Source organism: Pseudophryne corroboree, chromosome 6 (genome assembly GCF_028390025.1).
Source record: "Pseudophryne corroboree isolate aPseCor3 chromosome 6, aPseCor3.hap2, whole genome shotgun sequence".
NCBI lineage: Eukaryota > Metazoa > Chordata > Amphibia > Anura > Myobatrachidae > Pseudophryne > Pseudophryne corroboree.
Genome location: NC_086449.1, coordinates 774,831,775 through 774,859,493, shown reverse-complemented (window position 1 = coordinate 774,859,493; position 27,719 = coordinate 774,831,775). Strand labels below are relative to the sequence as shown.

At 45.9% G+C, this 27,719-nt stretch overlaps 1 protein-coding gene across 1 annotated transcript in view; it reads right to left on the bottom strand.

Moving 5' to 3' along the window:
* Positions 1-10,386: 10,386 nt before the first annotated feature.
* The window catches only part of LOC134934687 (ganglioside GM2 activator-like), a 63,026-nt gene continuing 45,693 nt past the window's right edge, over positions 10,387-27,719 (bottom strand). Inside the window, exons 3-5 of the mRNA XM_063930060.1 lie at positions 12,829-12,984; positions 12,537-12,719; positions 10,387-12,292 (exon numbers count right to left, since the gene is read on the bottom strand). Coding sequence (XP_063786130.1) covers positions 12,122-12,292; positions 12,537-12,719; positions 12,829-12,984 — 510 coding nt within the window. The 3' untranslated portion in view covers positions 10,387-12,121. The remainder of the gene's footprint in view (positions 12,293-12,536; positions 12,720-12,828; positions 12,985-27,719) is intronic.

The window sequence follows — 27,719 nt, the reverse complement described above, 5'->3', positions numbered from 1 at the left end:
GGTCTCAGAGCCACTCCTTTTTTTGACAACCTAGATACAGAAGTGTCCACTATAGGTGGGTTTTCCCACTTCTTTCTATCCTCTTCAGGGAAAGGGAAAGCAATGAGAATTCTTTTATGGATCTGGAATTTTTTCTCTGGGTTTTCCCAGGACTTTTCAAACAAGGAGTTTAACTCCTTTGAAGCAGGGAAGGTCAGCGAGGATTTCTTATTTAAGGTAAAATTAGACTCCTCTGCCTGCTCAGGTACCTTCTTAGTAATATGCAAAACATCCCTAATGGCTACAATCATTAGTTGCACCTCTTTTGCAAGGGTTGCATCCCCCCCCTCCCGCATATCCCCATCAACGTTCCCTGTATCAGAGTTGGTATCACTGTCAGCTTGCATTATCTGGGCAAGTGTACGTTTTTGTGGGTATGTAGGTGGGTTTTTAGACAAAGTAGTTGGGGCTGTATACATCATATCCTCCACAGATTTTCTCAAAAACTGCGTCTCTTTTTCAGTATGTGACATCCTTGTTGAAATCTGGGATATCATCTCCCTTAAAGAATCCACCTATGCGGGTTCGGATTCAGAAGGCTGAGAAACTATATTGCAGTCTTGATTACATGGAATAGACTCCTCAGGAGAAGATAAACACTCTGCAGCACAGGACACAGAGCCCTTAGACATGGTGATGTGGTATATGCACACTTACACACACACAGGAAATTGTCAGACACAGTTTCCCGCAGAGTACCTTCAGAGAGTCACAGAGTATAAGGAGCCAGCCACCCCACGCCCTTGTAGGCTGTTATTATGATAAAAGCCCGGCGCTAACTAGTTAACCTTAATAGGGTAGCTACTAGTACTGTTATCACACGTCCTCGTAATGGCGCGCGGCTTCCCACACTTATTCTTTAAACTGGCCTGAGGTTTTTATGTGTTAACAGTGGGATTAGCCCCTGTTAACTAATGTGACCAGTGTAGGGTTAATGCGCTGGCTCAGGACGCCCCTCAACCGTCGACATGTGCATGTTGCTGAACCTACAAGGAGCGCAGCCTGTCAGAGCTGCGCTCCAACCCTTGTGCCGCCATACCCGCCGGTGACCCGCTAATCGGTACTCACCACTCTTCTATCTTCTGGCTCTGTTAGGGGGTGGCGGCCGTGTTGCGGGAGTGGAGGGTCGACTCGTGGGCTTGCGATAATTTCCCTCAGGAGCTCAGTGTCCTGTCAGCGGAGTAGAGAACCATTAACTCTTTATTAAATTGGTTCCTACTCCCCTCCTAAGTCCCACGAAGCAGGGAGACTGTTGCCAGCAGCCTTCCTGTAAAATAACAAACTCTAGAAATAAAAACTAAGAGAACTCCTAGGAGCTCCCCTAGCTGTGACACATTTTCTAAACTGAGTCTGGAAGGAGGGGCATAGAGGGAGGAGCCAGCCCACACTATTAAACTCTTAAAGTGCCAGGGCTCCCATAGCACCCGTCTATACCCCATGGTACTAAATGGAACCCCAGCACCCTCTAGGACGTACGAGAAAATAAGATTCCTCACACTCCTCTGACACCTTATCAGGAATATGCAGAACATCTCTGATAGCCTCTATAAGAGCTTCTATTCCCTGTGATGGAGCCGCATCTCCCCCCCTCCCTTCATGTCAGAGTCAGACTGCAGGATATGGGCCAAATGGGAGGGGATTGAGATGCTGTTTTGGGGACTGAGTCTGTTCATAAACTCATCTACAGTCTGTTTTAAGTATTGCATCTCTTTCTCATTGCGGGACAATTTTGTAGAAAGAGTGGAGATCATACCTTTAAGAGAATTAACCCACTCCGGTTTGGCCCCGCTATTCTGTGAACTCTTTGCCTGACTTAATGTAAATGTGACAGCACACACACACAGGAAAAGGTTAAACACAAGTAACCCACAAAGAGCCTTTCAGGGAGACACAGAGTTGTTTGGAGCTAACCCCCACTGCGCCCTTACCGCTAATGCCAAGCTTAACCGGGTCGCAGACTAAGTACCCTTATAGGGGACTTAGGGGGACATTTACTAAGCAGTGATAAGAGCGGAGAAGTGAGTCAGTGGAGAAGTGGCCCCATCAACCAATCAGCAGCTCTGTATCATTTTTTAGTATGCAAATTATAGATCTTACTTCAGTGCTGATTGGTTGCCATTAGAGATGTGCACCGGAAATTTTTCGGGTTTTGTGTTTTGGTTTTGGGTTCGGTTCCGCGGCCGTGTTTTGGGTTCGAACGCGTTTTGGCAAAACCTCACCGAATTTTTTTTGTCGGATTCGGGTGTGTTTTGGATTCGGGTGTTTTTTTCAAAAAACCCTAAAAAACAGCTTAAATCATAGAATTTGGGGGTCATTTTGATCCCAAAGTATTATTAACCTCAATAACCATAATTTCCACTCATTTTCAGTCTATTCTGAACACCTCACACCTCACAATATTATTTTTAGTCCTAAAATTTGCACCGAGGTCGCTGGATGACTAAGCTCAGCGACCCAAGTGGCCGACACAAACACCTGGCCCATCTAGGAGTGGCACTGCAGTGTCACGCAGGATGGCCCTTCCAAAAAACACTCCCCAAACAGCACATGACGCAAAGAAAAAAAGAGGCGCAATGAGGTAGCTGTGTGACTAAGCTCAGCGACCCAAGTGGCCGACACAAACACCTGGCCCATCTAGGAGTGGCACTGCAGTGTCAGGCAGGATGGCCCTTCCAAAAAATACTCCCCAAACAGCACATGACGCAAAGAAGAAAAAAAAGAGGCGCAATGAGGTAGCTTTGTGAGTAAGCTAAGCGACCCTAGTGGCCGACACAAACACCTGGCCCATCTAGGAGTGGCACTGCAGTGTCACGCAGGATGGCCCTTCCAAAAAACACTCCCCAAACAGCACATGACGCAAAGAAAAATGAAAGAAAAAAGAGGTGCAAGATGGAATTGTCCTTGGGCCCTCCCACCCACCCTTATGTTGTATAAACAGGACATGCACACTTTAACCAACCCATCATTTCAGTGACAGGGTCTGCCACACGACTGTGACTGAAATGACGGGTTGGTTTGGACCCCCACCAAAAAAGAAGCAATTAATCTCTCCTTGCACAAACTGGCTCTACAGAGGCAAGATGTCCACCTCATCATCATCCTCCGATAAATCACCGTGTACATCCCCCTCCTCACAGATTATCAATTCGTCCCCACTGGAATCCACCATCTCAGCTCCCTGTGTACTTTGTGGAGGCAATTGCTGCTGGTGAATATCTCCACGGAGGAATTGATTATAATTCATTTTAATGAACATCATCTTCTCCACATTTTCTGGATGTAACCTCGTACGCCGATTGCTGACAAGGTGAGCGGCGGCACTAAACACTCTTTCGGAGTACACACTTGTGGGAGGGCAATTTAGGTAGAATAAAGCCAGTTTGTGCAAGGGCCTCCAAATTGCCTCTTTTTCCTGCCAGTATAAGTACGGACTGTCTGACGTGCCTACTTGGATGCGGTCACTCATATAATCCTCCACCATTCTTTCAATGGGGAGAGAATCATATGCAGTGACAGTAGACGACATGTCCGTAATCGTTGTCAGGTCCTTCAGTCCGGACCAGATGTCAGCATCAGCAGTCGCTCCAGACTGCCCTGCATCACCGCCAGCGGGTGGGCTCGGAATTCTGAGCCTTTTCCTCGCACCCCCAGTTGCGGGAGAATGTGGAGGAGATGTTGACAGGTCGCGTTCCGCTTGACTTGACAATTTTCTCACCAGCAGTTCTTTGAACCCCTGCAGACTTGTGTCTGCCGGAAAGAGAGATCCAAGGTAGGTTTTAAATCTAGGATCGAGCACGGTGGCCAAAATGTAGTGCTCTGATTTCAACAGATTGACCACCCGTGAATCCTTGTTAAGCGAATTAAGGGCTCCATCCACAAGTCCCACATGCCTAGCGGAATCGCTCTCTGTTAGCTCCTCCTTCAATGTCTCCAGCTTCTTCTGCAAAAGCCTGATGAGGGGAATGACCTGACTCAGGCTGGCAGTGTCTGAACTGACTTCACGTGTGGCAAGTTCAAAAGGTTGCAGAACCTTGCACAACGTTGAAATCATTCTCCACTGCGCTTGAGACAGGTGCATTCCACCTCCTATATCGTGCTCAGTTGTATAGGCTTGAAGGGTGGTCTTCTGTTTGCCGGCGGTCGGGCTCCCGGCGCTCAGTATACCGGCGCCGGGAGCCCGACCGCCGGCTTACCGACACTTATTTTCCCTCGTGGGGGTCCACGACCCCCATAGAGGGAGAATAAAATAGTGTGGCGCGCGTAGCGCGCCACCGTGCCCGTAGCGTGGCGAGCGCAGCGAGCCCGCAAGGGGCTCATTTGCGCTCGCCAAGCTGTCGGTAAGCCGGCGGTCGGGCTCCCGGCGCCGGGATGCTGGTCGCCGGGAGCCCGACCGCCGGCCACCCGTAGTGAACCCGGCTTGAATGGCCGTTTGCTGCTCCTCCAACCTCTGAAGCATATAGAGGGTTGAATTCCACCTCGTTACCACTTCTTGCTTCAGATGATGGCAGGGCAGGTTCAGGCGTTTTTGGTGGTGCTCCAGTCTTCTGAACGTGGTGCCTGTACGCCGAAAGTGTGCCGCAATTCTTCTGGCCACCGACAGCATCTCTTGCACGCCCCTCTCGTTTTTTAAATAATTCTGCACCACCAAATTCAAGGTATGTGCAAAACATGGGACGTGCTGGAATTTGCCCATATTTAATGCACACACAATATTGCTGGCGTTGTCCGATGCCACAAATCCACAGGAGAGTCCAATTGGGGTAAGCCATTCTGCGATGATCTTCCTCAGTTGCCGTAAGAGGTTTTTAGCTGTGTGCGTATTCTGGAAAGCGGTGATACAAAGCGTAGCCTGCCTAGGAAAGAGTTGGCGTTTGCGAGATGCTGCTACTGGTGCCGCCGCTGCTGTTCTTGTGGCGGGAGTCCATACATCTACCCAGTGGGCTGTCACAGTCATATAGTCCTGAGTCTGCCCTGCTCCACTTGTCCACATGTCCGTGGTTAAGTGGACATTGGGTACAACTGCATTTTTTAGGACACTGGTGAGTCTTTTTCTGAGGTCTGTGTACATTTTCAGTATCGCCTGCCTAGAGAAATGGAACCTAGATGGTATTTGGTACCGGGGACACAGTACCTCAAACAAGTCTATAGTTGGCTCTGCAGTAATGATGGATACCGGAACCACGTTTCTCACCGCCCAGGATGCCAAGGCCTCAGTTATCCGCTTTGCAGCAGGATGACTGCTGTGATATTTCATCTTCCTCGCAAAGGACTGTTGGACAGTCAATTGCTTGGTGGAAGTAGTAAAAGTGGTCTTACGACTTCCCCTCTGGGATGACCATCGACTCCCAGCAGCAACAACAGCAGCGCCAGCAGCAGTAGGCGTTACACGCAAGGATGCATCGGAGGAATCCCAGGCAGGAGAGGACTCGTCAGAATTGCCAGTGACATGGCCTGCAGGACTATTGGCATTCCTGGGGAAGGAGGAAATTGACACTGAGGGAGTTGGTGGGGTGGTTTGCGTGAGCTTGGTTACAAGAGGAAGGGATTTACTGGTCAGTGGACTGCTTCCGCTGTCGCCCAAAGTTTTTGAACTTGTCACTGACTTATGATGAATGCGCTGCAGGTGACGTATAAGGGAGGATGTTCCGAGGTGGTTAACGTCCTTACCCCTACTTATTACAGCTTGACAAAGGCAACACACGGCTTGACAAATGTTGTCCGCATTTCTGTTGAAATACTTCCACACCGAAGAGCTGATTTTTTTGGTATTTTCACCAGGCATGTCAATGGCCATATTCCTCCCACGGACAACAGGTGTCTCCCCGGGTGCCTGACTTAAACAAACCACCTCACCATCAGAATCCTCCTGGTCAATTTCCTCCCCAGCGCCAGCAACACCCATATCCTCCTCATCCTGGTGTACTTCAACACTGACATCTTCAATCTGACTATCAGGAACTGGACTGCGGGTGCTCCTTCCAGCACTTGCAGGGGGCGTGCAAATGGTGGAAGGCGCATGCTCTTCACGTCCAGTGTTGGGAAGGTCAGGCATCGCAACCGACACAATTGGACTCTCCTTGTGGATTTGTGATTTCGAAGAACGCACAGTTCTTTGCTGTGCTTTTGCCAGCTTAAGTCTTTTCATTTTTCTAGCGAGAGGCTGAGTGCTTCCATCCTCATGTGAAGCTGAACCACTAGCCATGAACATAGGCCAGGGCCTCAGCCGTTCCTTGCCACTCCGTGTGGTAAATGGCATATTGGCAAGTTTACGCTTCTCCTCCGACGATTTTATTTTAGATTTTTGAGTCCTTTTTTTACTGAGATTTGGTGTTTTGGATTTTACATGCTCTGTACTATGACATTGGGCATCGGCCTTGGCAGACGACGTTGATGGCATTTCATCGTCTCGGCCATGACTAGTGGCAGCAGCTTCAGCACGAGGTGGAAGTCGATCTTGATCTTTCCCTATTTTTGGAACCTCAACATTTTTGTTCTCCATATTTTAATAGGCACAACTAAAAGGCACCCCAGGTAAACAATGGAGATGGATGGATACTAGTATACTTATGGATGACGAGTGACTGCCGACACAGAGGTAGCTACAGCCGTGGACTACCGTACTGCGTCTGCTAGTATAGACTGGATGATAATGATATAAAAAATATATATATATCACTACTGCAGGACAGGTATATATTATATAATGACGGACCTGCTGGACACTGTCAGCAGACTCCTAAACTACTAGTATGAAGAAGATAGAAAAAAAAAACCCACCACAGGTAGGTATACAATTATGGACGAGCGACTGCCGACACAGAGGTAGCTACAGCCGTGGACTACCGTACTGCGTATGCTAGTATAGACTGGATGATAATGATATAAAAAAAAAATATATATATATATATATCACTACTGCAGAACAGGTATATATTATATAATGACGGACCTGCTGGACACTGTCAGCAGACTCCTAAACTACTAGTATGAAGAAGATAGAAGAAAAAAACCCACCACAGGTAGGTATACAATTATGGACGAGCACTGCCGACACAGAGGTAGCTACAGCCGTGGACTACCGTACTGCGTCTGCTAGTATAGACTGGATGATAATGATATAAAAAATATATATATATCACTACTGCAGGACAGGTATATATTATATAATGACGGACCTACTGGACACTGTCAGCAGACTCCTAAACTACTAGTATGAAGAAGATAGAAAAAAAAAAACCACCACAGGTAGGTATACAATTATGGACGAGCACTGCCGACACAGAGGTAGCTACAGCCGTGGACTACCGTACTGCGTCTGCTAGTATAGACTGGATGATAATGATATAAAAAATATATATATATATCACTACTGCAGGACAGGTATATATTATATAATGACGGACCTGCTGGACACTGTCAGCAGACTCCTAAACTACTAGTATGAAGAAGATAGAAAAAAAAAAAACCACCACAGGTAGGTATACAATTATGGCCGAGCACTGCCGACACAGAGGTAGCTACAGCCGTGGACTACCGTACTGTGTCTGCTAGTATAGACTGGATGATAATGATATAAAAAATATATATATATCACTACTGCAGGTATATATTATAATATAATGAATGACGGACCTGCTGGACACTGTCTGTCAGCAGAATGCGTTTATAGAATAAAAAAAAAAAAACACCAAACGAGTGTTTAACTTTTTCAGACAGACAATATACTGGTGGTCACTGGTCAGTCACACTGGCAGCAAAAGTGTGCACTGTTATGTACTCCTGCTATAACTGCTCCCCAGTCTCCCCCACAATTAAGCTGTGTGAGCAGTGAGCACTCAGCACAGTCAGATATACATAGATGATATTATCAATCATGCAGCACACTGAGGCTGAGCACAGATATGGTATGTGACTGTGTATCGTTTTTTTTCAGGCAGAGAACGGATTTTAAATAATAAATAAAACTGGTGGTCACTAGTATAACTATCAGCAAAACTCTGCACTCTCTGAGTACTCCAGTCCTAATGCTCCCCAAAATTACTAAAATTAAATTACTAGTAAATCAAGTGTCTCACTCTCTATCTAAATGGAGAGGACGCCAGCCACGTCCTCTCCCTATCAATCTCAATGCACGTGTGAAAATGGCGGCGACGCGCGGCTCCTTATATAGAATCCGAGTCTCGCGATAGAATACGAGCCTCGCGAGAATCCGACAGCGGGATGATGACGTTCGGGCGTGCTCGGGTTAACCGAGCAAGGCGGGAAGATCCGAGTCTGCCTCGGACCCGTGTAAAAAGGCTGAAGTTCGGGGGGGTTCGGATTCCGAGGAACCGAACCCGCTCATCTCTAGTTGCCATGGGCAACTTCTCCACTGACTCACTTCTCCGCTCTTATCACTGCTTAGTAAATTTCCCCCTATGTACACTAATAGTCGCTCCCCCCCCCCCTGCTATGACCCCCTGGTATCGCTGAGGTAATTCGGAGTCACACCGGAGGAGCTGCACGTCCCTGTCAGTTAGCGTCTGTGTCCACTGCAGAAGGAAAATGGCGCTGGTGAATTGCTGGATCCTCTCATAGTGAAGCCCCGCCCTTTCAATGGCACGCGGTCTCCCATTTTTTTATACTGGCTGAGGTAATTTTTGTGCTTAAAATGGAGCAGAACTGTTTTAAGGCTGTGTTTGCCAGTTTGGGTACTGTGTACAGTGTACTGAGACGCAGTTGTGTACTGTGTCTGGAGGCGCATTCCGCCCCGTTTAGAAGCCGTGCGTCTTCATATCCTCGTGCCGACATAATGTACTCACCACTCTTCATTCTTCTGGCTCTGTTAGGGGTGGCGGCGTGCTGCAAGAATGTACGCTTGCTGTGGTGGGGCTTGCGAATAGTTCCCTCAGGAGCTCAGTGACCTGTCAGCGGGGAACAGGACCATTAACCCTTCAAGAGGTTGGGCCGTTCCCCCATCCCCTAAGTCCCACGAAGCAGTCAGGCTGGTGCCAACCAGCCCTGCCTGAAAATAACATAGAAAATAAATGCAGAAAACACTTCAGGAGCTTCCTTCAGTAGTGACCGGCTCCTCCGGGCACATTTTCTAAACTGAGTCTGGTAGGAGGGGCATAGTGGGAGGAGCCAGCCCACACTATCAAATTCTTAAAGTTCCCATGGCTACTAGTGGACCCGTCTATACCCCATGGTACTAAATGGACCCCAGTATACTCTAGGATGTAAGAGAAAAAACAAAAAATATATAGTTAAGTTCTATTGTTTATGTTTATACTGTTTGCTGTGCTTTATCCTATTGCGCTGTGTTCACATGTGTCTCTAAGCCCTGTGATTCCACGAAGTGATCTGCGAACTGCAAGTTTAAAAAACAGTAAAAGAAAAATATAGTTGAGTTCTATTCTTTGTACTATTTGGTGCGCTGTACCCTAGTGCACTTTGTTCATGTGCATCTATAATCCCAGTGTCTCCACGCAGTGATCTGCGAATTTAAGAATGAATAATGATCAGTTTAGAGAAGAACAACCAAATACTAGCGCTGCAGCTGCTGCCACCAGCCACGCACCACTTTTCATATCTGCGATTGCTGTGTGGCAGTGTTTCTTAGATATGCTATAAACTGCCGTGTGTTTGTGCCGCTGCCTTGTCGCTTAGTAAAACAGCCAACTCGCTGCAGACTTTGGCCTAAAGTGGATGAAAAAAATATTGTAACCGTGAGGTGGTCAAATTTGTCTTCAAATTACTGGAAATTAATGTTATTGAGGTTAATCATACTCTAACCCAGTGGTTTCCAAACTTTTTTTAATCACGGCGCCCTAGAATATCAGAATTTTTTTCACGGCACCCCTAGGCCAAAAATTTCTTATTGAGAAATTTAGAAAGAAATATTACATTAAGTAGATCGTGTTTATATGTCATCCTTAGGGTCAGTTGTGTGGTGAGGGACAAGATTTGCTTCTGTTTGGCCACATATTTTATGACTGGCAGCCACCAGCACTGGTTTTGCCTATTATATTAACCATGAATAATTTGAATTGGTCCTGGACCACCAACCCAGGGCACCCCTGCAAGTGTCCCGAGGCACCCCAGGGAGCCACAGCACACAGTTTGGGAACCTCTTCTCTAGGGACAAAAAAGGTCCAAATTATGTGATTTTAACTTTTTTGATTACTTTTGAAAAAAATCCAAATCCAAAGTCAGTCACGGTGGTTTGCAAATACAAATACAAAGCCAGCCGACGAATCAAAACCAAATCCAGCAAAAATGGCCGGACGCAGATCTTTAGTGTAGACAGCCAGTCTGTGTGTGCATGTTTTTATTACCATAGGCTATACACATAAAACACCAACCACATTCAAAGAAACGTTTATGTTTATTGTTTGTGATCGAACAGTGATTAGAAACAAATCATTTCTATAGATAGTCACATAAATAAGTTATAGGTGTATAATATTTATTGGTATGTCACATTGCCCTATGACAGCAGTAACTCTAGTAAAATACCTAGTAAACTAGTAAAGTCATAATGCGCTAGAAAATGTGCTAGATTTTTTGCTCTCCTGATTCCGTCACTCTGCAGAGATTACTTTTCCATAGGCAGCAATCTGGGGCAAACATGTTTCATAGTGCTGCCATTTTCTAGCAATTGGCAATCTAAGCCACCGTGTGACACAGGCCTTATTTCCTGTGCAGTGAGATACAGGTCTGGGCGATGGTCATTCCCTATACAGTTAGGCCTTTTCACTGCTTTTAGGAATAATGAATACTTTTTCCTTAACTGGCTGTAGGGTGGGCAGTGATGAGCAGCGATGGCACGTCATCAGACACCACCCACCTCAGTGAACATCCATTGACCAGGAGAATGGTGGTGCACCCAGAAACATCAAATGCTTTGCCCAGCTTCTGTGAATTTCATCATGAAAGCTGCGCCCACTTCCCCCAGGTGTGAAAGGCACAATTCACAATAGGCCCGACTATGAGTGTCGGGGTTTCTCTTTTTTAATGAGTGTGCTAGGATTGTATGCTAGGGTCGGGGCATCAATGGCTTAACATCAAGGTTACCGCCATTGACAAATAACCATCAATGACAGAAAAAACACCCACTGGAAATTACACATTGATGTTTTTAGGTAAAAACTCCAGATTGTTCTTTGTATGTTCGATTCCCATCCCTAGCAGATGCCATACTATTGCTCATTAATCATCTAGGAAAAGTAACTGAAGCGGTAAGGTTTAGGTGCAGAAAACGATATCCCTTTCACACCAACGCCGCAATAACCCAAGTTATTGCCTGGTTAACCTGGTTCATGGCTCAGTGGGAAAGGGTCTCCACCAAATATCCTGGGTCCAGTGACCCGGGAACCCACCCTCGCTATCTTGCAGGCTAGAATGCGGGTTACGGAGTAGTGTGAACAGGTCACCTTCCCAGCTGGGTCCTGTTAACACCCTATGAAATGCCGGCTCATGGTACTTGGAGATGATGTCATCTCCAGGCACTGCCACTAACGCGAGCCCAGCCTGTGGTGTGAATGGGTTTCAAGCCGCTGTGACGGCTTGAAACCCATGCTCAGTAACCTTGGCTGGACCTGGGATTTTGGTATGAATTGGGTATAATTTTACTTAGAGGGTGATAAAATGTGCCGGATAGTGACACTGCATGTGCAGGATTACAGCTGCCACATGGGACCAGACTAGTGAGCCTATGGAATGCTCCGTGTAATCCAGGAGTGGTTAGTGGATGGACAGGGTTGAGGGTGCCAATGGCTGCAGGCTGCAATTATGTCAATATGGCAATAAGACTTGTAAATCACAACAATACTACATAGCTGGTTGCTATTTGCTATATCAGTAACAAAGGGCAAAATTTAAGTATTGAACAATGTCTATTAAAAAAGATTTTACTCAGTATTAGGGTCAAGGTAGTTCACTCTAGACTGAAATAACCCGTCCTTGTATAAAATACAATTAATTCTTCAATCAGAGTGGATGTGTTGGTGGCAGAAGTGGGATAATATGTAAATCATTTCAGTAATAAGATGCTACTATTTTTGTGTTTGTTGCTTTTATTTAGTTATATTAAAATTCTCCTTCACCACCACCAGGAGGATGTAGTTGCCAGAGAAAAGCTCAGTTTGGCGCATCCGATCTCTTGGTTTTTGTGGCTTAGAATTCCAGTCACGCGGTAATTGCCTTCAGCCATCCAGGATGGGAGAGACAGCTTTGGTACCTTAAAACTGGTGGTGGGTAAACTGTAGGAACCCTGTAAAAGAATGGAAATTCCATTATTGTGAAATTCAATAATAGCAAAAAACAAATATTTATTAGCATCACCTCTTAGCTTAAGGCATGCAAAACTGTACATAAAAATCGCTATGCTAGCAGCTTCACTATATAGTACAGTTTGTGGTTTTTGTAAAGAACCAAATGGTTCCACGATGGTATAACATTGCATTGGCCATGGGAATATACATCATATTGTTGTCTTGGAAATAATAAATACTTACTGCTTTGAAGGGACAGTGACAGGGAAGGCCGTAGGTTTTGAGGGGCCCTGGACACTGCTGTCCTGGCTTGAAGAAAGAATCCAACAAGGAACAGACATCAGAGTATGTGCAGCTGCCAAACTTGTCAATACAGGGGACGGTCAGCCATTCGCCCAGCACCTCCTTCTCTGCTGAGATTTTTATCTAGATTGCAGGGAGAAATAACACCAATAAGCCTGGTCTATATATATTTTAACTCTGGCTGTCCTCATAGTGTGTCACATGGTAAGAAATGGTCAGGATATTAGCTTACCTGGAGGGGAGAGCTCAGTGGGACATTTGTGTTCAGGACTACAGAGACAGTCACATCTCCGGGCATAGATACGGGATCGGGGCTGATAGAAAGGCTTTTGATTGTGCCGGGAAGTTTTCCTGAGTTGCAGTTTTCCCAGGTGATACTTTTTATTTGCTGTAGGAAGCACACAGCTGCATGGTCAGTAACATTTCTCCACTATACAATTCAAATACTCATTTCTGAAACAGATGACGCTATTTGGTTATAGAGAGAAAGAAAACACGATGCTGAATTAATCGCAATCACATCAACTTGGGGGCAGATTCATGTAGCAGTCAGTAGATTCCGCACTGTCTTGACTTAATTGTTTTTTACATATTTGTAAGTAAAGCAAATTATCAAGCAACTGGGCAAAACCATGCTGCACTGCAGGTGGGGAAGATGTAACATGTGCAAAGAAAGTTAGATTTGGGTGGGTTGCATACTCCTAAACACCCTTAAATACATTATTATTTATTGGGGATGGTGTACTAGAGGTACTGCACTACCCTGACATTTTTACATTAAAGTAAGGACTTTTTAGTGTTGATGTGCAAACTAAAAGGCACAAGTTCTTCCATTGAAACCCACATTAACTTAACAAAGATTTCTAATCGAACAGCAAAAAGTAACAGCCTCGGGTTTGGCACGTGGTAAAAAGTTGCGCGACCTAGATCGCAGCTAATTTTATATGCCCTAGATTCGGATTAACCAGAAAGCTGTTTTTATTTATTAATTCTGCCACAAAATGTAGACCCAGCGAGAGTACGATATGAGCCGCAGGAAATCATTCTTAAGGGGATTTCCTGTTAACATAACTTTGGCATTTGGCATTGTACAGCAGTGAGACAGTATGAAGTACCGCTGAGCCTCTTGTAGCCCAAGCGAGAGCCCCCAGCTACTATGGTTTTCTCCCCCGTCCCTGCAGCCTAACAGCCGGCAGACCTGTCCAGTGACGTGCCCATGTGGGGTCAGGCTAGAGGGGATCCAGCGAAACTTCTCTGGCTTTTCGGATACCCCATCAGCCGTTTATAGGTAACACCATCCCAAGATGAACAGACACAGCAGTCAAGGGTCTATTCATTAAGCAGTGAAAAGAGAGAAGTGATCCAGTGGAGAAGTTGCCCACGGCAACCAATCAGCTGCTCTGTATAATTTTATAGTATGCAAATTATAAATGTAACATCAATGCTGACTGGTCGCCATGAGCAACTTCCCCATCAGCTTACTTCTCCACACTTTTCACTGCTTCATGAATAGACCCATCTCCATAGCAGGCTATGGCGCTGCAGTAAGCAGAGAAAGTTGAGGGACCGCAAGTAAAATCAGTGAACTCTCTGGGGCAGATATATTAACCTTGAGAAGGCATAAGGAAGTGATAAACCAGTGATATGTGCAAGGTGATAAAGGCACCAGCCAATCAGCTCCAATATGTAAATTAACAGTTAGGATCTGATTGGCTGGTGCCTTTGTCACCTTGCACATATCACTGGTTTATCACTTCCTTATGCCTTCTCCCAGGTTAATACATCTGCCCCTCTGTGGTATACATCTTAAATAGGTAGAAGCAACAAAAGCCAGGAGAAAGGGTTAGCACTGCTTCATAAATAGACCCTACAGTACAATATAATAAGAAAATGTTGTGTTGATGTCTCCTCGAGATATAGTGGCACAGTGGTTAGCACTGCTGGCTCACAGAACTGGTTCCTTGGCCATGAACCATGATACTGGCCAAAGAGTTACTGATCTTGCCCTGTGGTAGGGAGGCCTAATTGTAAACCTAACTGGGGTGGGGTGGGGGTGGGGGTGCAGGAACTGACGTGTCACTCTGTATATGGTCCTCTTATTGTACAGTGCCGCAGAATACGTGGAATATATAACAATGACTGCATGCCATGAGGAGTGGTGGTTTTATGGGTGTTAATAACAGCAGTTAAGTCTTGCAGAAAATTATTTTACCTCTAGAATGCTGGCGAGGCGGTTTTCAGTGACATGTTCAGCATTGATCAACCCACCCAACACCCACCGACCGCATAATGTCAGATCTTACCGTAGTAAGTTCCCATGGCATCCACTTCGCTGGTAACACTGAGGCTCCAGTATAATGTGCTACAAAGGCAACGAGGAAACACAATGCGAGCTTCGCCATGGCTGCGGCACACAATGGCAATAAATCACACACAGTGAGCAGAGAGAATAGAGCTAAGGAATGATGTCTCCTACCTTTGCTTCTCCTAATAAATGCAGCGGTATGCAAATAAATACACACGGCAAACACTGCGGAGTGCTTATCAGCAGATAAAAGCACAGCAGCTAACAATTAAATCAACATGAAACAGAATAATGCTCAGAGATTACAATCACTTTGTATAAATTAATGGATTTTCAGCCTCCAGCGTTGTAGAGCAGCCAAATATACTGTACTGTATGTCATTACTGTCCTGTAGCTGTAGCATTGGTTTTTCCTGTGAGACACCTTGTGATATACATCTAGAGCTGCAAGTTATGCTGTCTCTAGTGGTCAAAAGTTGAAATAGCAGCACTTCTATGTCTAATACCTTACACATTTTTTTGTAAATCAAAATCTGATGTTTGTATTCTGCAAAAATCAATGAAATCTCCTATACCTCTGTGCTTTGGGCTTTGTAATGCTGAAATAATAATAATAATAATAATTATTATTATTATTATTATTATTCATGGAAAACGCTGGTTCCTTTTACAGTTTAGGAAAATCCCTACCTCCCACCCAGAATATTAAAACCAAAGGGGTGATTTCTCTATAACCCCATGAAGCTTCTGATGTACTAAACCGCTTAAAAACCTGTTATTTTCCCAATGAAAGCTGCATTTAGATTACGCTGTTCAGTGCAACCCTGTACAATACATATTATGTCTGTATATCAGTACTTGCCACTGTAGTAATTATAAGCAATGAGCAATAGGTATCTTCTGCGTTCAGTTCTTAAGTTACACATGCTTTTTTTCATAGTGTATTTAAAGCACTTTCATTTTTTCTACAGAGATGCTAAAAACGTATGTTATTAAACATCCATGGTGATTGAAGTCCACGGTTATAGTTTGTTTCCAAATTGTAAAGCGCAACGGGATTTGCAGGACACCAGAGATACCCTCCTGGCCATTCCGGGAGAGTAGGCAAGGATGATTATGGGGCTAATTCAGATCTGATTTCAGCAGCACATTTGTTAGCAGATGGGCAAAACCATGGGGGGTAATTCCAAGTTGATCGCAGCAGGAAATTTTTTAGCAGTTGGGCAAAACCATGTGCACTGCAGGGGAGGCAGATATAACATTTGCAGAGAGAGTTAGATTTGGGTGGGTTATTTTGTTTCTGTGCAGGGTAAATACTGGCTGCTTTATTTTTACACTGCAATTTAGATTGCAGATTGAACTCACCACACCCAAATCTATCTCTCTCTGCACATGTTACATCTGCCCCCTCCCCTGCACTGCACATGGTTTTGCCCAACTGCTAAAAAATGTCCTGCTGCGATCAACTTGGAATTACCCCCATGTGGGGGTAATTCTGAGATGATCGCAGCAGCAACTTTGTTAGCAATTGGGCTAAACCATGTGCACTGCAGGGGAGGGGGCAGATGTAACATGTGCAGATAGAGTTAGATTTGGGTGGGGTGTGTCCAAACTGAAATCTAAAATGCAGTGTAAAACTAAAGCAGACAGTATTTACCCTGCACAGAAACAATATAGCCCACCCGAATCCAACTCTCTCTTCACGTTACATCTACCCCACCTGCAGTGCACATGGGCCCTCATTCCGAGTTGTGCGCTCGCTAGCTGCTTTTAGCAGCAGTGCAAACGCTAAGCCGCCACCCTCAGGGAGTGTATCTTAGCTTAGCAGAAGTGCGAACGAAAGGATCGCAGCGCTGCTTCAAAAAAAAAGTGCAGTTTCAGAGTAGCTGCAGACCTACTCCTACCTTGCGATCACTTCAGACTATTTAGTTCCTGTTTTTACGTCACAAACACGCCCTGCGTTCGCCCAGCCACGCCTACGTTTTTCCAGCCACGCCTGCGTTTTTATCTGGCACGCCTGCGTTTATCCGAACACTCCCTGAAAACGGTCAGTTACCACCCAGAAACACCCACTTCCTGTCAATCACTCTGCGGCCAGCCTAGCGACTGAAAAGCGTCGCTAGACCTTGTGTAAAACTGCATCGGCTTTTGTGAAAGTACGACGCGCGTGCGCAGTGCGCCCCATACGCATGCGCAGATTTGCCTTTTTTTGCCTGAACGCTGCACTGCGAATGGAAGCAGCTAGCGATCAACTCGGAATGACCACCATGGTTTTGCCCAACTGCTAACAAATTTGCTGCTTCAATCAGGTCTGAATTGGGCCCTATATTAGAGAAATACACTAGTCTTTAGAGATGAGATGGTCCAGTTCTCAGGGACCCACCTGAACATTGTAATCCGAGCCGGGATCCGAGTCCGGATCAGGTTTTCCCGTCTGACTCGGATCCCAAATTGAGACAAAATGTCATCTTCCCGCTGGTGGGTTCTCGCAGGTTTTTATTCTATATAAGGCCATTTTACTCCAGTCTGTCCACGGTCATCTGACCGGGACCAAGTTGGCGGTGCACAGAGACTGGAGCTGGCAGGATCTCCACATGTGGATGCCGGAATGGAAGACAGACAAGAGCGCTTGGGGGAGACATGACAGACACGGTGTCAGAGGGGTATGGCGCTGAAATCCACAATCCAGCAGCGGCGCCCCGCGGACTGGTGTTTATTACACTGAATCCTCACACAATCTTATAGGACAAGGATACACTGCCACAGAAGAGGTTGTAAGAGCCACACACTGTGAAAGTCTTATTATTGCAGGGGTTAATGCTGGACACGTTAGTGCCAATATGGTACTGCAAGGTACCGCAACCCAGCCGTTTGTGCTTGTAAGAAATATTTATACCTAGCTGATCAGTCTGCAATACGAGTTAATCAGGTTGGGCTGAAAATGTGGTTGACTGGTGACCAGGGGCAAGATGTAATGGCGTCCGAGTTGGCCGGAGTTGCGGGTTGCCGGCCAAACTTGGACTTTTTATTTAAAGCAAAACCATGCCTTGAAAATTAGTGATGTGCACTGGAAATTTTTCGGGTATTGTGATTTGGTTTTGGATTCGGATGCGTTTTGGCAAAGCCTCCCTGAAATTTTTTTGTCGGATTCAGGTGTGTTTTGGATTCAGGTGTTTTTTTACAAAAACCCCTCAAAAACAGCTTAAATCATAGAATTTGGGGGTCATTTTGATTAGAGATGAGCGGGTTCGGTTCCTCGGAATCCGAACCCGCCCGAACTTCATGTTTTTTTACACGGGTCCGAGCGACTCGGATCTTCCCGCCTTGCTCGGTTAACCCGAGCGCGCCCGAACGTCATCATCACGCTGTCGGATTCTCGCGAGGCTCGGATTCTATCGCGAGACTCGGATTCTATATAAGGAGCCGCGCGTCGCCGCCATTTTTCACACGTGCATTGAGATTCATAGGGAGAGGACGTGTCTGGCGTCCTCTCCGTTTATAGAGATTCGAGAAGAGAGTGAGACAGAGAGAGACACAGTAGTAATTTGGGGAGCATTAGGAGGAGTACTACTACTACTAGTACTTGCTGAAGTGATAGAGAGAGATAGTGTGACTGTATTATCTGACTTGTGGGGGAGACACTGACAGTGGGGAGCAGTTAGAGTCTGAGAGCAGGACTCAGGAGTACATATAACGTACAGTGCACACTTTTGCTGCCAGAGTGCCAGCCACACTGCCATTGTTTGTGACCACACTGACCACCAGTATAATATATATTGTGATTGTCTGCTTAGGACTCAGGAGTACTACTTGCAAGTTGCTGATAGTGTGACCAGTGACCTGACCACCAGTTTAATAAATCACCACCAGTTTATGAGTTTAATATATATTATATATATATATATATAATTGTATATAATATATATATATTGTATACCACCTAGCACCTACCCGTGTTTTTTTTTTTTTTTCTTTCTTCTTTATACATACTACTATAGTAGCTTACTGTAGCAGTCTGCGGTGCTGCTGAGCTGACAGTGTCCAGCAGGTCCGTCATCAGTCATTACATAATAAATATATAATATATACCTGTCCGGCTGCAGTACTAGTGATATTATATATACATATATATTGATTTCATCTCATTATCATCCAGTCTATATTAGCAGCAGACACAGTACGTTAGTCCACGGCTGTAGCTACCTCTGTGTCGGCACTCGGCAGTCCATCCATAATTGTATACCACCTACCCGTGGTTGTTGTTTTTTTCTTTCTTCTTTATACATACTACTATAGTAGCTTACTGTAGCAGTCTGCGGTGCTGATGAGCTGACAGTGTCCAGCAGGTCCGTCATCAGTCATTACATAATAAATATATAATATATACCTGTCCGGCTGCAGTACTAGTGATATTATATATACATATATATTGATTTCATCTCATTATCATCCAGTCTATATTAGCAGCAGACACAGTACGGTAGTCCACGGCTGTAGCTACCTCTGTGTCGGCACTCGGCAGTCCATCCATAATTGTATACCACCTACCCGTGGTTGTTGTTTTTTTCTTTCTTCTTTATACATACTACTATAGTAGCTTACTGTAGCAGTCTGCGGTGCTGCTGAGCTGACAGTGTCCAGCAGGTCCGTCATCAGTCATTACATAATAAATATATAATATATACCTGTCCGGCTGCAGTACTAGTGATATTATATATACATATATATTGATTTCATCTCATTATCATCCAGTCTATATTATCAGCAGACACAGTACGTTAGTCCACGGCTGTAGCTACCTCTGTGTCGGCACTCGGCAGTCCATCCATAATTGTATACCACCTACCCGTGGTTGTTTTTTTTTCCTTTCTTCTTTATACATACTACTATAGTAGCTTACTGTAGCAGTCTGCGGTGCTGCTGAGCTGACAGTGTCCAGCAGGTCCGTCATCAGTCATTACATAATAAATATATAATATATACCTGTCCGGCTGCAGTACTAGTGATATTATATATACATATATATTGATTTCATCTCATTATCATCCAGTCTATATTAGCAGCAGACACAGTACGTTAGTCCACGGCTGTAGCTACCTCTGTGTCGGCACTCGGCAGTCCATCCATAATTGTATACCACCTACCCGTGGTTGTTGTTTTTTTCTTTCTTCTTTATACATACTACTATAGTAGCTTACTGTAGCAGTCTGCGGTGCTGCTGAGCTGACAGTGTCCAGCAGGTCCGTCATCAGTCATAACATAATAAATATATAATATATACCTGTCCGGCTGCAGTACTAGTGATATTATATATACATATATATTGATTTCATCTCATTATCATCCAGTCTATATTATCAGCAGACACAGTACGTTAGTCCACGGCTGTAGCTACCTCTGTGTCGGCACTCGGCAGTCCATCCATAATTGTATACCACCTACCCGTGGTTGTTTTTTTTTTTTTTCTTCTTTATACATACTACTATAGTAGCTTACTGTAGCAGTCTGCGGTGCTGCTGAGCTGACAGTGTCCAGCAGGTCCGTCATCAGTCATTACATAATAAATATATAATATATACCTGTACGGCTGCAGTACTAGTGATATTATATATACATATATATTGATTTCATCTCATTATCATCCAGTCTATATTATCAGCAGACACAGTACGTTAGTCCATGGCTGTAGCTACCTCTGTGTCGGCACTCGGCAGTCCATCCATAATTGTATACCACCTACCCGTGGTTGTTGTTTTTTTCTTTCTTCTTTATACATACTACTATAGTAGCTTACTGTAGCAGTCTGCGGTGCTGCTGAGCTGACAGTGTCCAGCAGGTCCGTCATCAGTCATTACATAATAAATATATAATATATACCTGTCCGGCTGCAGTACTAGTGATATTATATATACATATATATTGATTCCATCTCATTATCATCCAGTCTATATTAGCAGCAGACACAGTACGGTAGTCCACGGCTGTAGCTACCTCTGTGTCGGCACTCGGCAGTCCATCCATAATTGTATACCACCTACCCGTGGTTGTTGTTTTTTTCTTTCTTCTTTATACATACTACTATAGTAGCTTACTGTAGCAGTCTGCGGTGCTGCTGAGCTGACAGTGTCCAGCAGGTCCGTCATCAGTCATTACATAATAAATATATAATATATACCTGTCCGGCTGCAGTACTAGTGATATTATATATACATATATATTGATTTCATCTAATTATCATCCAGTCTATATTAGCAGCAGACACAGTACGGTAGTCCACGGCTGTAGCTACCTCTGTGTCGGCACTCGGCAGTCCATCCATAAGTATACTAGTATCCATCCATCTCCATTGTTTACCTGAGGTGCCTTTTAGTTGTCCCTATTAAAATATGGAGAACAAAAATGTTGAGGTTCCAAAATTAGGGAAAGATCAAGATCCACTTCCACCTCGTGCTGAAGCTGCTGCCACTAGTCATGGCCGAGACGATGAAATGCCAGCAACGTCGTCTGCCAAGGCCGATGCCCAATGTCATAGTACAGAGCATGTAAAATCCAAAACACCAAATATCAGTAAAAAAAGGACTCCAAAACCTAAAATAAAATTGTCGGAGGAGAAGCGTAAACTTGCCAATATGCCATTTACCACACGGAGTGGCAAGGAACGGCTGAGGCCCTGGCCTATGTTCATGGCTAGTGGTTCAGCTTCACATGAGGATGGAAGCACTCAGCCTCTCGCTAGAAAAATGAAAAGACTCAAGCTGGCAAAAGCACCGCAAAGAACTGTGCGTTCTTCGAAATCCCAAATCCACAAGGAGAGTCCAATTGTGTCGGTTGCGATGCCTGACCTTCCCAACACTGGACGTGAAGAGCATGCGCCTTCCACCATTTGCACGCCCCCTGCAAGTGCTGGAAGGAGCACCCGCAGTCCAGTTCCTGATAGTCAGATTGAAGATGTCAGTGTTGAAGTACACCAGGATGAGGAGGATATGGGTGTTGCTGGCGCTGGGGAGGAAATTGACCAGGAGGATTCTGATGGTGAGGTGGTTTGTTTAAGTCAGGCACCCGGGGAGACACCTGTTGTCCGTGGGAGGAATATGGCCATTGACATGCCTGGTGAAAATACCAAAAAAATCAGCTCTTCGGTGTGGAAGTATTTCAACAGAAATGCGGACAACAGGTGTCAAGCCGTGTGTTGCCTTTGTCAAGCTGTAATAAGTAGGGGTAAGGACGTTAACCACCTCGGAACATCCTCCCTTATACGTCACCTGCAGCGCATTCATAATAAGTCAGTGACAAGTTCAAAAACTTTGGGTGACAGCGGAAGCAGTCCACTGACCAGTAAATCCCTTCCTCTTGTAACCAAGCTCACGCAAACCACCCCACCAACTCCCTCAGTGTCAATTTCCTCCTTACCCAGGAATGCCAATAGTCCTGCAGGCCATGTCACTGGCAATTCTGACGAGTCCTCTCCTGCCTGGGATTCCTCCGATGCATCCTTGAGTGTAATGCCTACTGCTGCTGGCGCTGCTGTTGTTGCTGCTGGGAGTCGATCGTCATCCCAGAGGGGAAGTCGTAAGCCCACTTGTACTACTTCCAGTAAGCAATTGACTGTCCAACAGTCCTTTGCGAGGAAGATGAAATATCACAGCAGTCATCCTGCTGCAAAGCGGATAACTGAGGCCTTGACAACTATGTTGGTGTTAGACGTGCGTCCGGTATCCGCCGTTAGTTCACAGGGAACTAGACAATTTATTGAGGCAGTGTGCCCCCGTTACCAAATACCATCTAGGTTCCACTTCTCTAGGCAGGCGATACCGAGAATGTACACGGACGTCAGAAAAAGACTCACCAGTGTCCTAAAAAATGCAGTTGTACCCAATGTCCACTTAACCACGGACATGTGGACAAGTGGAGCAGGGCAGGGTCAGGACTATATGACTGTGACAGCCCACTGGGTAGATGTATGGACTCCCGCCGCAAGAACAGCAGCGGCGGCACCAGTAGCAGCATCTCGCAAACGCCAACTCTTTCCTAGGCAGGCTACGCTTTGTATCACCGCTTTCCAGAATACGCACACAGCTGAAAACCTCTTACGGCAACTGAGGAAGATCATCGCGGAATGGCTTACCCCAATTGGACTCTCCTGTGGATTTGTGGCATCGGACAACGCCAGCAATATTGTGTGTGCATTAAATATGGGCAAATTCCAGCACGTCCCATGTTTTGCACATACCTTGAATTTGGTGGTGCAGAATTTTTTTAAAAACGACAGGGGTGTGCAAGAGATGCTGTCGGTGGCCAGAAGAATTGCGGGACACTTTCGGCGTACAGGCACCACGTACAGAAGACTGGAGCACCACCAAAAACAACTGAACCTGCCCTGCCATCATCTGAAGCAAGAAGTGGTAACGAGGTGGAATTCAACCCTCTATATGCTTCAGAGGTTGGAGGAGCAGCAAAAGGCCATTCAAGCCTATACAATTCAGCACGATATAGGAGGTGGAATGCACCTGTCTCAAGCGCAGTGGAGAATGATTTCAACGTTGTGCAAGGTTCTGATGCCCTTTGAACTTGCCACACGTGAAGTCAGTTCAGACACTGCCAGCCTGAGTCAGGTCATTCCCCTCATCAGGCTTTTGCAGAAGAAGCTGGATACATTGAAGGAGGAGCTAACACAGAGCGATTCCGCTAGGCATGTGGGACTTGTGGATGGAGCCCTTAATTCGCTTAACAAGGATTCACGGGTGGTCAATCTGTTGAAATCAGAGCACTACATTTTGGCCACCATGCTCGATCCTAGATTTAAAGCCTACCTTGGATCTCTCTTTCCGGCAGACACAAGTCTGCTGGGGTTCAAAGACCTGCTGGTGAGAAAATTGTCAAGTCAAGCGGAACGCGACCTGTCAACATCTCCTCCTTCACATTCTCCCGCAACTGGGGGTGCGAGGAAAAGGCTCAGAATTCCGAGCCCACTCGCTGGCGGTGATGCAGGGCAGTCTGGAGCGACTGCTGATGCTGACATCTGGTCCGGACTGAAGGACCTGACAACGATTACGGACATGTCGTCTACTGTCACTGCATATGATTCTCTCACCATTGAAAGAATGGTGGAGGATTATATGAGTGACCGCATCCAAGTAGGCACGTCACACAGTCCGTACTTATACTGGCAGGAAAAAGAGGCAATTTGGAGGCCCTTGCACAAACTGGCTTTATTCTACCTAAGTTGCCCTCCCACAAGTGTGTACTCCGAAAGAGTGTTTAGTGCCGCCGCTCACCTTGTCAGCAATCGGCGTACGAGGTTACATCCAGAAAATGTGGAGAAGATGATGTTCATTAAAATGAATTATAATCAATTCCTCCGTGGAGACATTGACCAGCAGCAATTGCCTCCACAAAGTACACAGGGAGCTGAGATGGTGGATTCCAGTGGGGACGAATTGATAATCTGTGAGGAGGGGGATGTACACGGTGATATATCGGAGGATGATGATGAGGTGGACATCTTGCCTCTGTAGAGCCAGTTTGTGCAAGGAGAGATTAATTGCTTCTTTTTAGGTGGGGGTCCAAACCAACCCGTCATTTCAGTCACAGTCGTGTGGCAGACCCTGTCACTGAAATGATGGGTTGGTTAAAGTGTGCATGTCCTGTTTATACAACATAAGGGTGGGTGGGAGGGCCCAAGGACAATTCCATCTTGCACCTCTTTTTTCTTTCATTTTTATTTGCGTCATGTGCTGTTTGGGGAGTGTTTTTTGGAAGGGCCATCCTGCGTGACACTGCAGTGCCACTCCTAGATGGGCCCGGTGTTTGTGTCGGCCACTAGGGTCGCTTATCTTACTCACACAGCTACCTCATTGCGCCTCTTTTTTTCTTTGCGTCATGTGCTGTTTGGGGAGTGTTTTTTGGAAGGGCCATCCTGCGTGACACTGCAGTGCCACTCCTAGATGGGCCAGGTGTTTGTGTCGGCCACTAGGGTCGCTTAGCTTACTCACACAGCTACCTCATTGCGCCTCTTTTTTTCTTCTTTGCGTCATGTGCTGTTTGGGGAGTGTTTTTTGGAAGGGCCATCCTGCGTGACACTGCAGTGCCACTCCTAGATGGGCCCGGTGTTTGTGTCGGCCACTAGGGTCGCTAAGCTTAGTCACACAGCTACCTCATTGCGCCTCTTTTTTTCTTTGCGTCATGTGCTGTTTGGGGAGGGTTTTTTGGAAGGGACATCCTGCGTGAGACACTGCAGTGCCACTCCTAGATGGGCCCGGTGTTTGTGTCGGCCACTAGGGTCGCTTATCTTACTCACACAGCTACCTCATTGCGCCTCTTTTTTTCTTTGCGTCATGTGCTGTTTGGGGAGGGTTTTTTGGAAGGGACATCCTGCGTGACACTGCAGTGCCACTCCTAGATGGGCCAGGTGTTTGTGTCGGCCACTAGGGTCGCTTAGCTTACTCACACAGCTACCTCATTGCGCCTCTTTTTTTCTTCTTTGCGTCATGTGCTGTTTGGGGAGTGTTTTTTGGAAGGGCCATACTGCGTGACACTGCAGTGCCACTCCTAGATGGGCCCGGTGTTTGTGTCGGCCACTAGGGTCGCTTATCTTACTCACACAGCTACCTCATTGCGCCTCTTTTTTTCTTTGCGTCATGTGCTGTTTGGGGAGGGTTTTTTGGATGGGACATCCTGTGTGACACTGCAGTGCCACTCCTAGATGGGCCCGGTGTTTGTGTCGGCCACTAGGGTCGCTTATCTTACTCACACAGCTACCTCATTGCGCCTCTTTTTTTCTTTGCGTCATGTGCTGTTTGGGGAGGGTTTTTTGGAAGGGCCATCCTGCGTGACACTGCAGTGCCACTCCTAGATGGGCCAGGTGTTTGTGTCGGCCACTAGGGTCGCTTATCTTACTCACACAGCTACCTCATTGCGCCTCTTTTTTTCTTTGCGTCATGTGCTGTTTGGGGAGGGTTTTTTGGAAGGGACATCCTGCGTGACACTGCAGTGCCACTCCTAGATGGGCCAGGTGTTTGTGTCGGCCACTAGGGTCGCTTAGCTTAGTCATCCAGCGACCTCGGTGCAAATTTTAGGACTAAAAATAATATTGTGAGGTGTGAGGTGTTCAGAATAGACTGAAAATGAGTGGAAATTATGGTTTTTGAGGTTAATAATACTTTGGGATCAAAATGACCCCCAAATTCTATGATTTAAGCTGTTTTTTAGTGTTTTTTGAAAAAAACACCCGAATCCAAAACACACCCGAATCCGACAAAAAAAATTCGGTGAGGTTTTGCCAAAACGCGGTCGAACCCAAAACACGGCCGCGGAACCGAACCCAAAACCAAAACACAAAACCCGAAAAATTTCAAGTGCACATCTCTAATTTTGATCCCATAGTATTAATAACGTCAATAACCATAATTTCCACTCATTTCCAGTCTATTCTGAACACCTCACACCTCACAATATTATTTTTAGTCCTAAAATTTGCACCGAGGTCGCTGGATGGCTAAGCTAAGCGACCCAAGTGGCCGACAAAAACACCTGGCCCATCTAGGAGTGGCACTGCAGTGTCAGACAGGATGGCACTTAAAAAAATAGTCCCCAAACAGCACATGATGCAAAGAAAAAAAGAGGTGCACCAAGGTCGCTGGATGGCTAAGCTAAGCGACCTTAGTGGCCGACACAAACACCTGGCCCATCTAGGAGTGGCACTGCAGTGTCAGATAAGATGGCAGATTTAAAAAATAGTCCCCAAACAGCACACGATGCAAAGAAAAAAAGATCTGCAATGAGGTAGCTGTTGTGACTAAGCTAAGCAACCCAAGTGGCCGACACAAACACCTGGCCCATCTAGGAGTGGCACTGCAGTGTCAGACATGATGGCACTTAAAAAATAGTCCCCAAACAGCACATGATGCCAAGAAAAAAAGAGGTGCACCAAGGTCGCTGGATGCCATGCTAAGCGACCCAAGTGGCCGACACAAACACCTGGCCCATCTAGGAGTGGCACTGCAGTGTCAGGCAGGATGGCAGATTTAAAAAATAGTCCCAAAACAGCACATGATGCAAAGAAAAAAAGAGGTGCAATGAGGTAGCTGTGTGGCTAAGCTAAGCGACCCATGTGGCCGACACAAACACCTGGCCCATCTAGGAGTGGCACTGCGGTGTCAGACAGGATGGCACTTAAAAAAATAGTCCCCAAACAGCACATGATGCAAAGAAAAAAAGAGGTGCACCAAGGTCGCTGGATGGCTAAGCTAAGCGACTCAAGTGGCCGAGGCCGACACAAACACCTGGCCCATCTAGGAGTGGCACTGCAGTTTTCTAGCGAGAGGATGAGTGCTTCCATCCTCATGTGAATCTGAACCACTAGCCATGAACATAGGCCAGGGCCTCAGCCGTTCCTTGCCACTCCGTGTCGTAAATGGCATATTGGCAAGTTTACGCTTCTCCTCAGATGCTTTTAATTTTGATTTTTGGGTCATTTTACTGAACTTTTGTAGTATACTTGACGACACAGAGGTAGAGCAGTGGACTACTGTACCGTACTGCTATATATATACTGGTGGTCACAGCAACATTCTGCACTGTCCCCTCCTACTATATACTGCGCACAACTGAAATGCAGCACAGGTATGGATGGATAGTATACTTGACAACACAGAGGTAGGTAGAGCAGTGGACTACTGTACCGTACTGCTATATATATACTGGTGGTCACAGCAACATTCTGCACTGTCCCCTCCTACTATATACTGCGCACAACTAAAATGCAGCACAGGTATGGATGGATAGTATACTTGACGAAACAGAGGTAGGTAGAGCAGTGG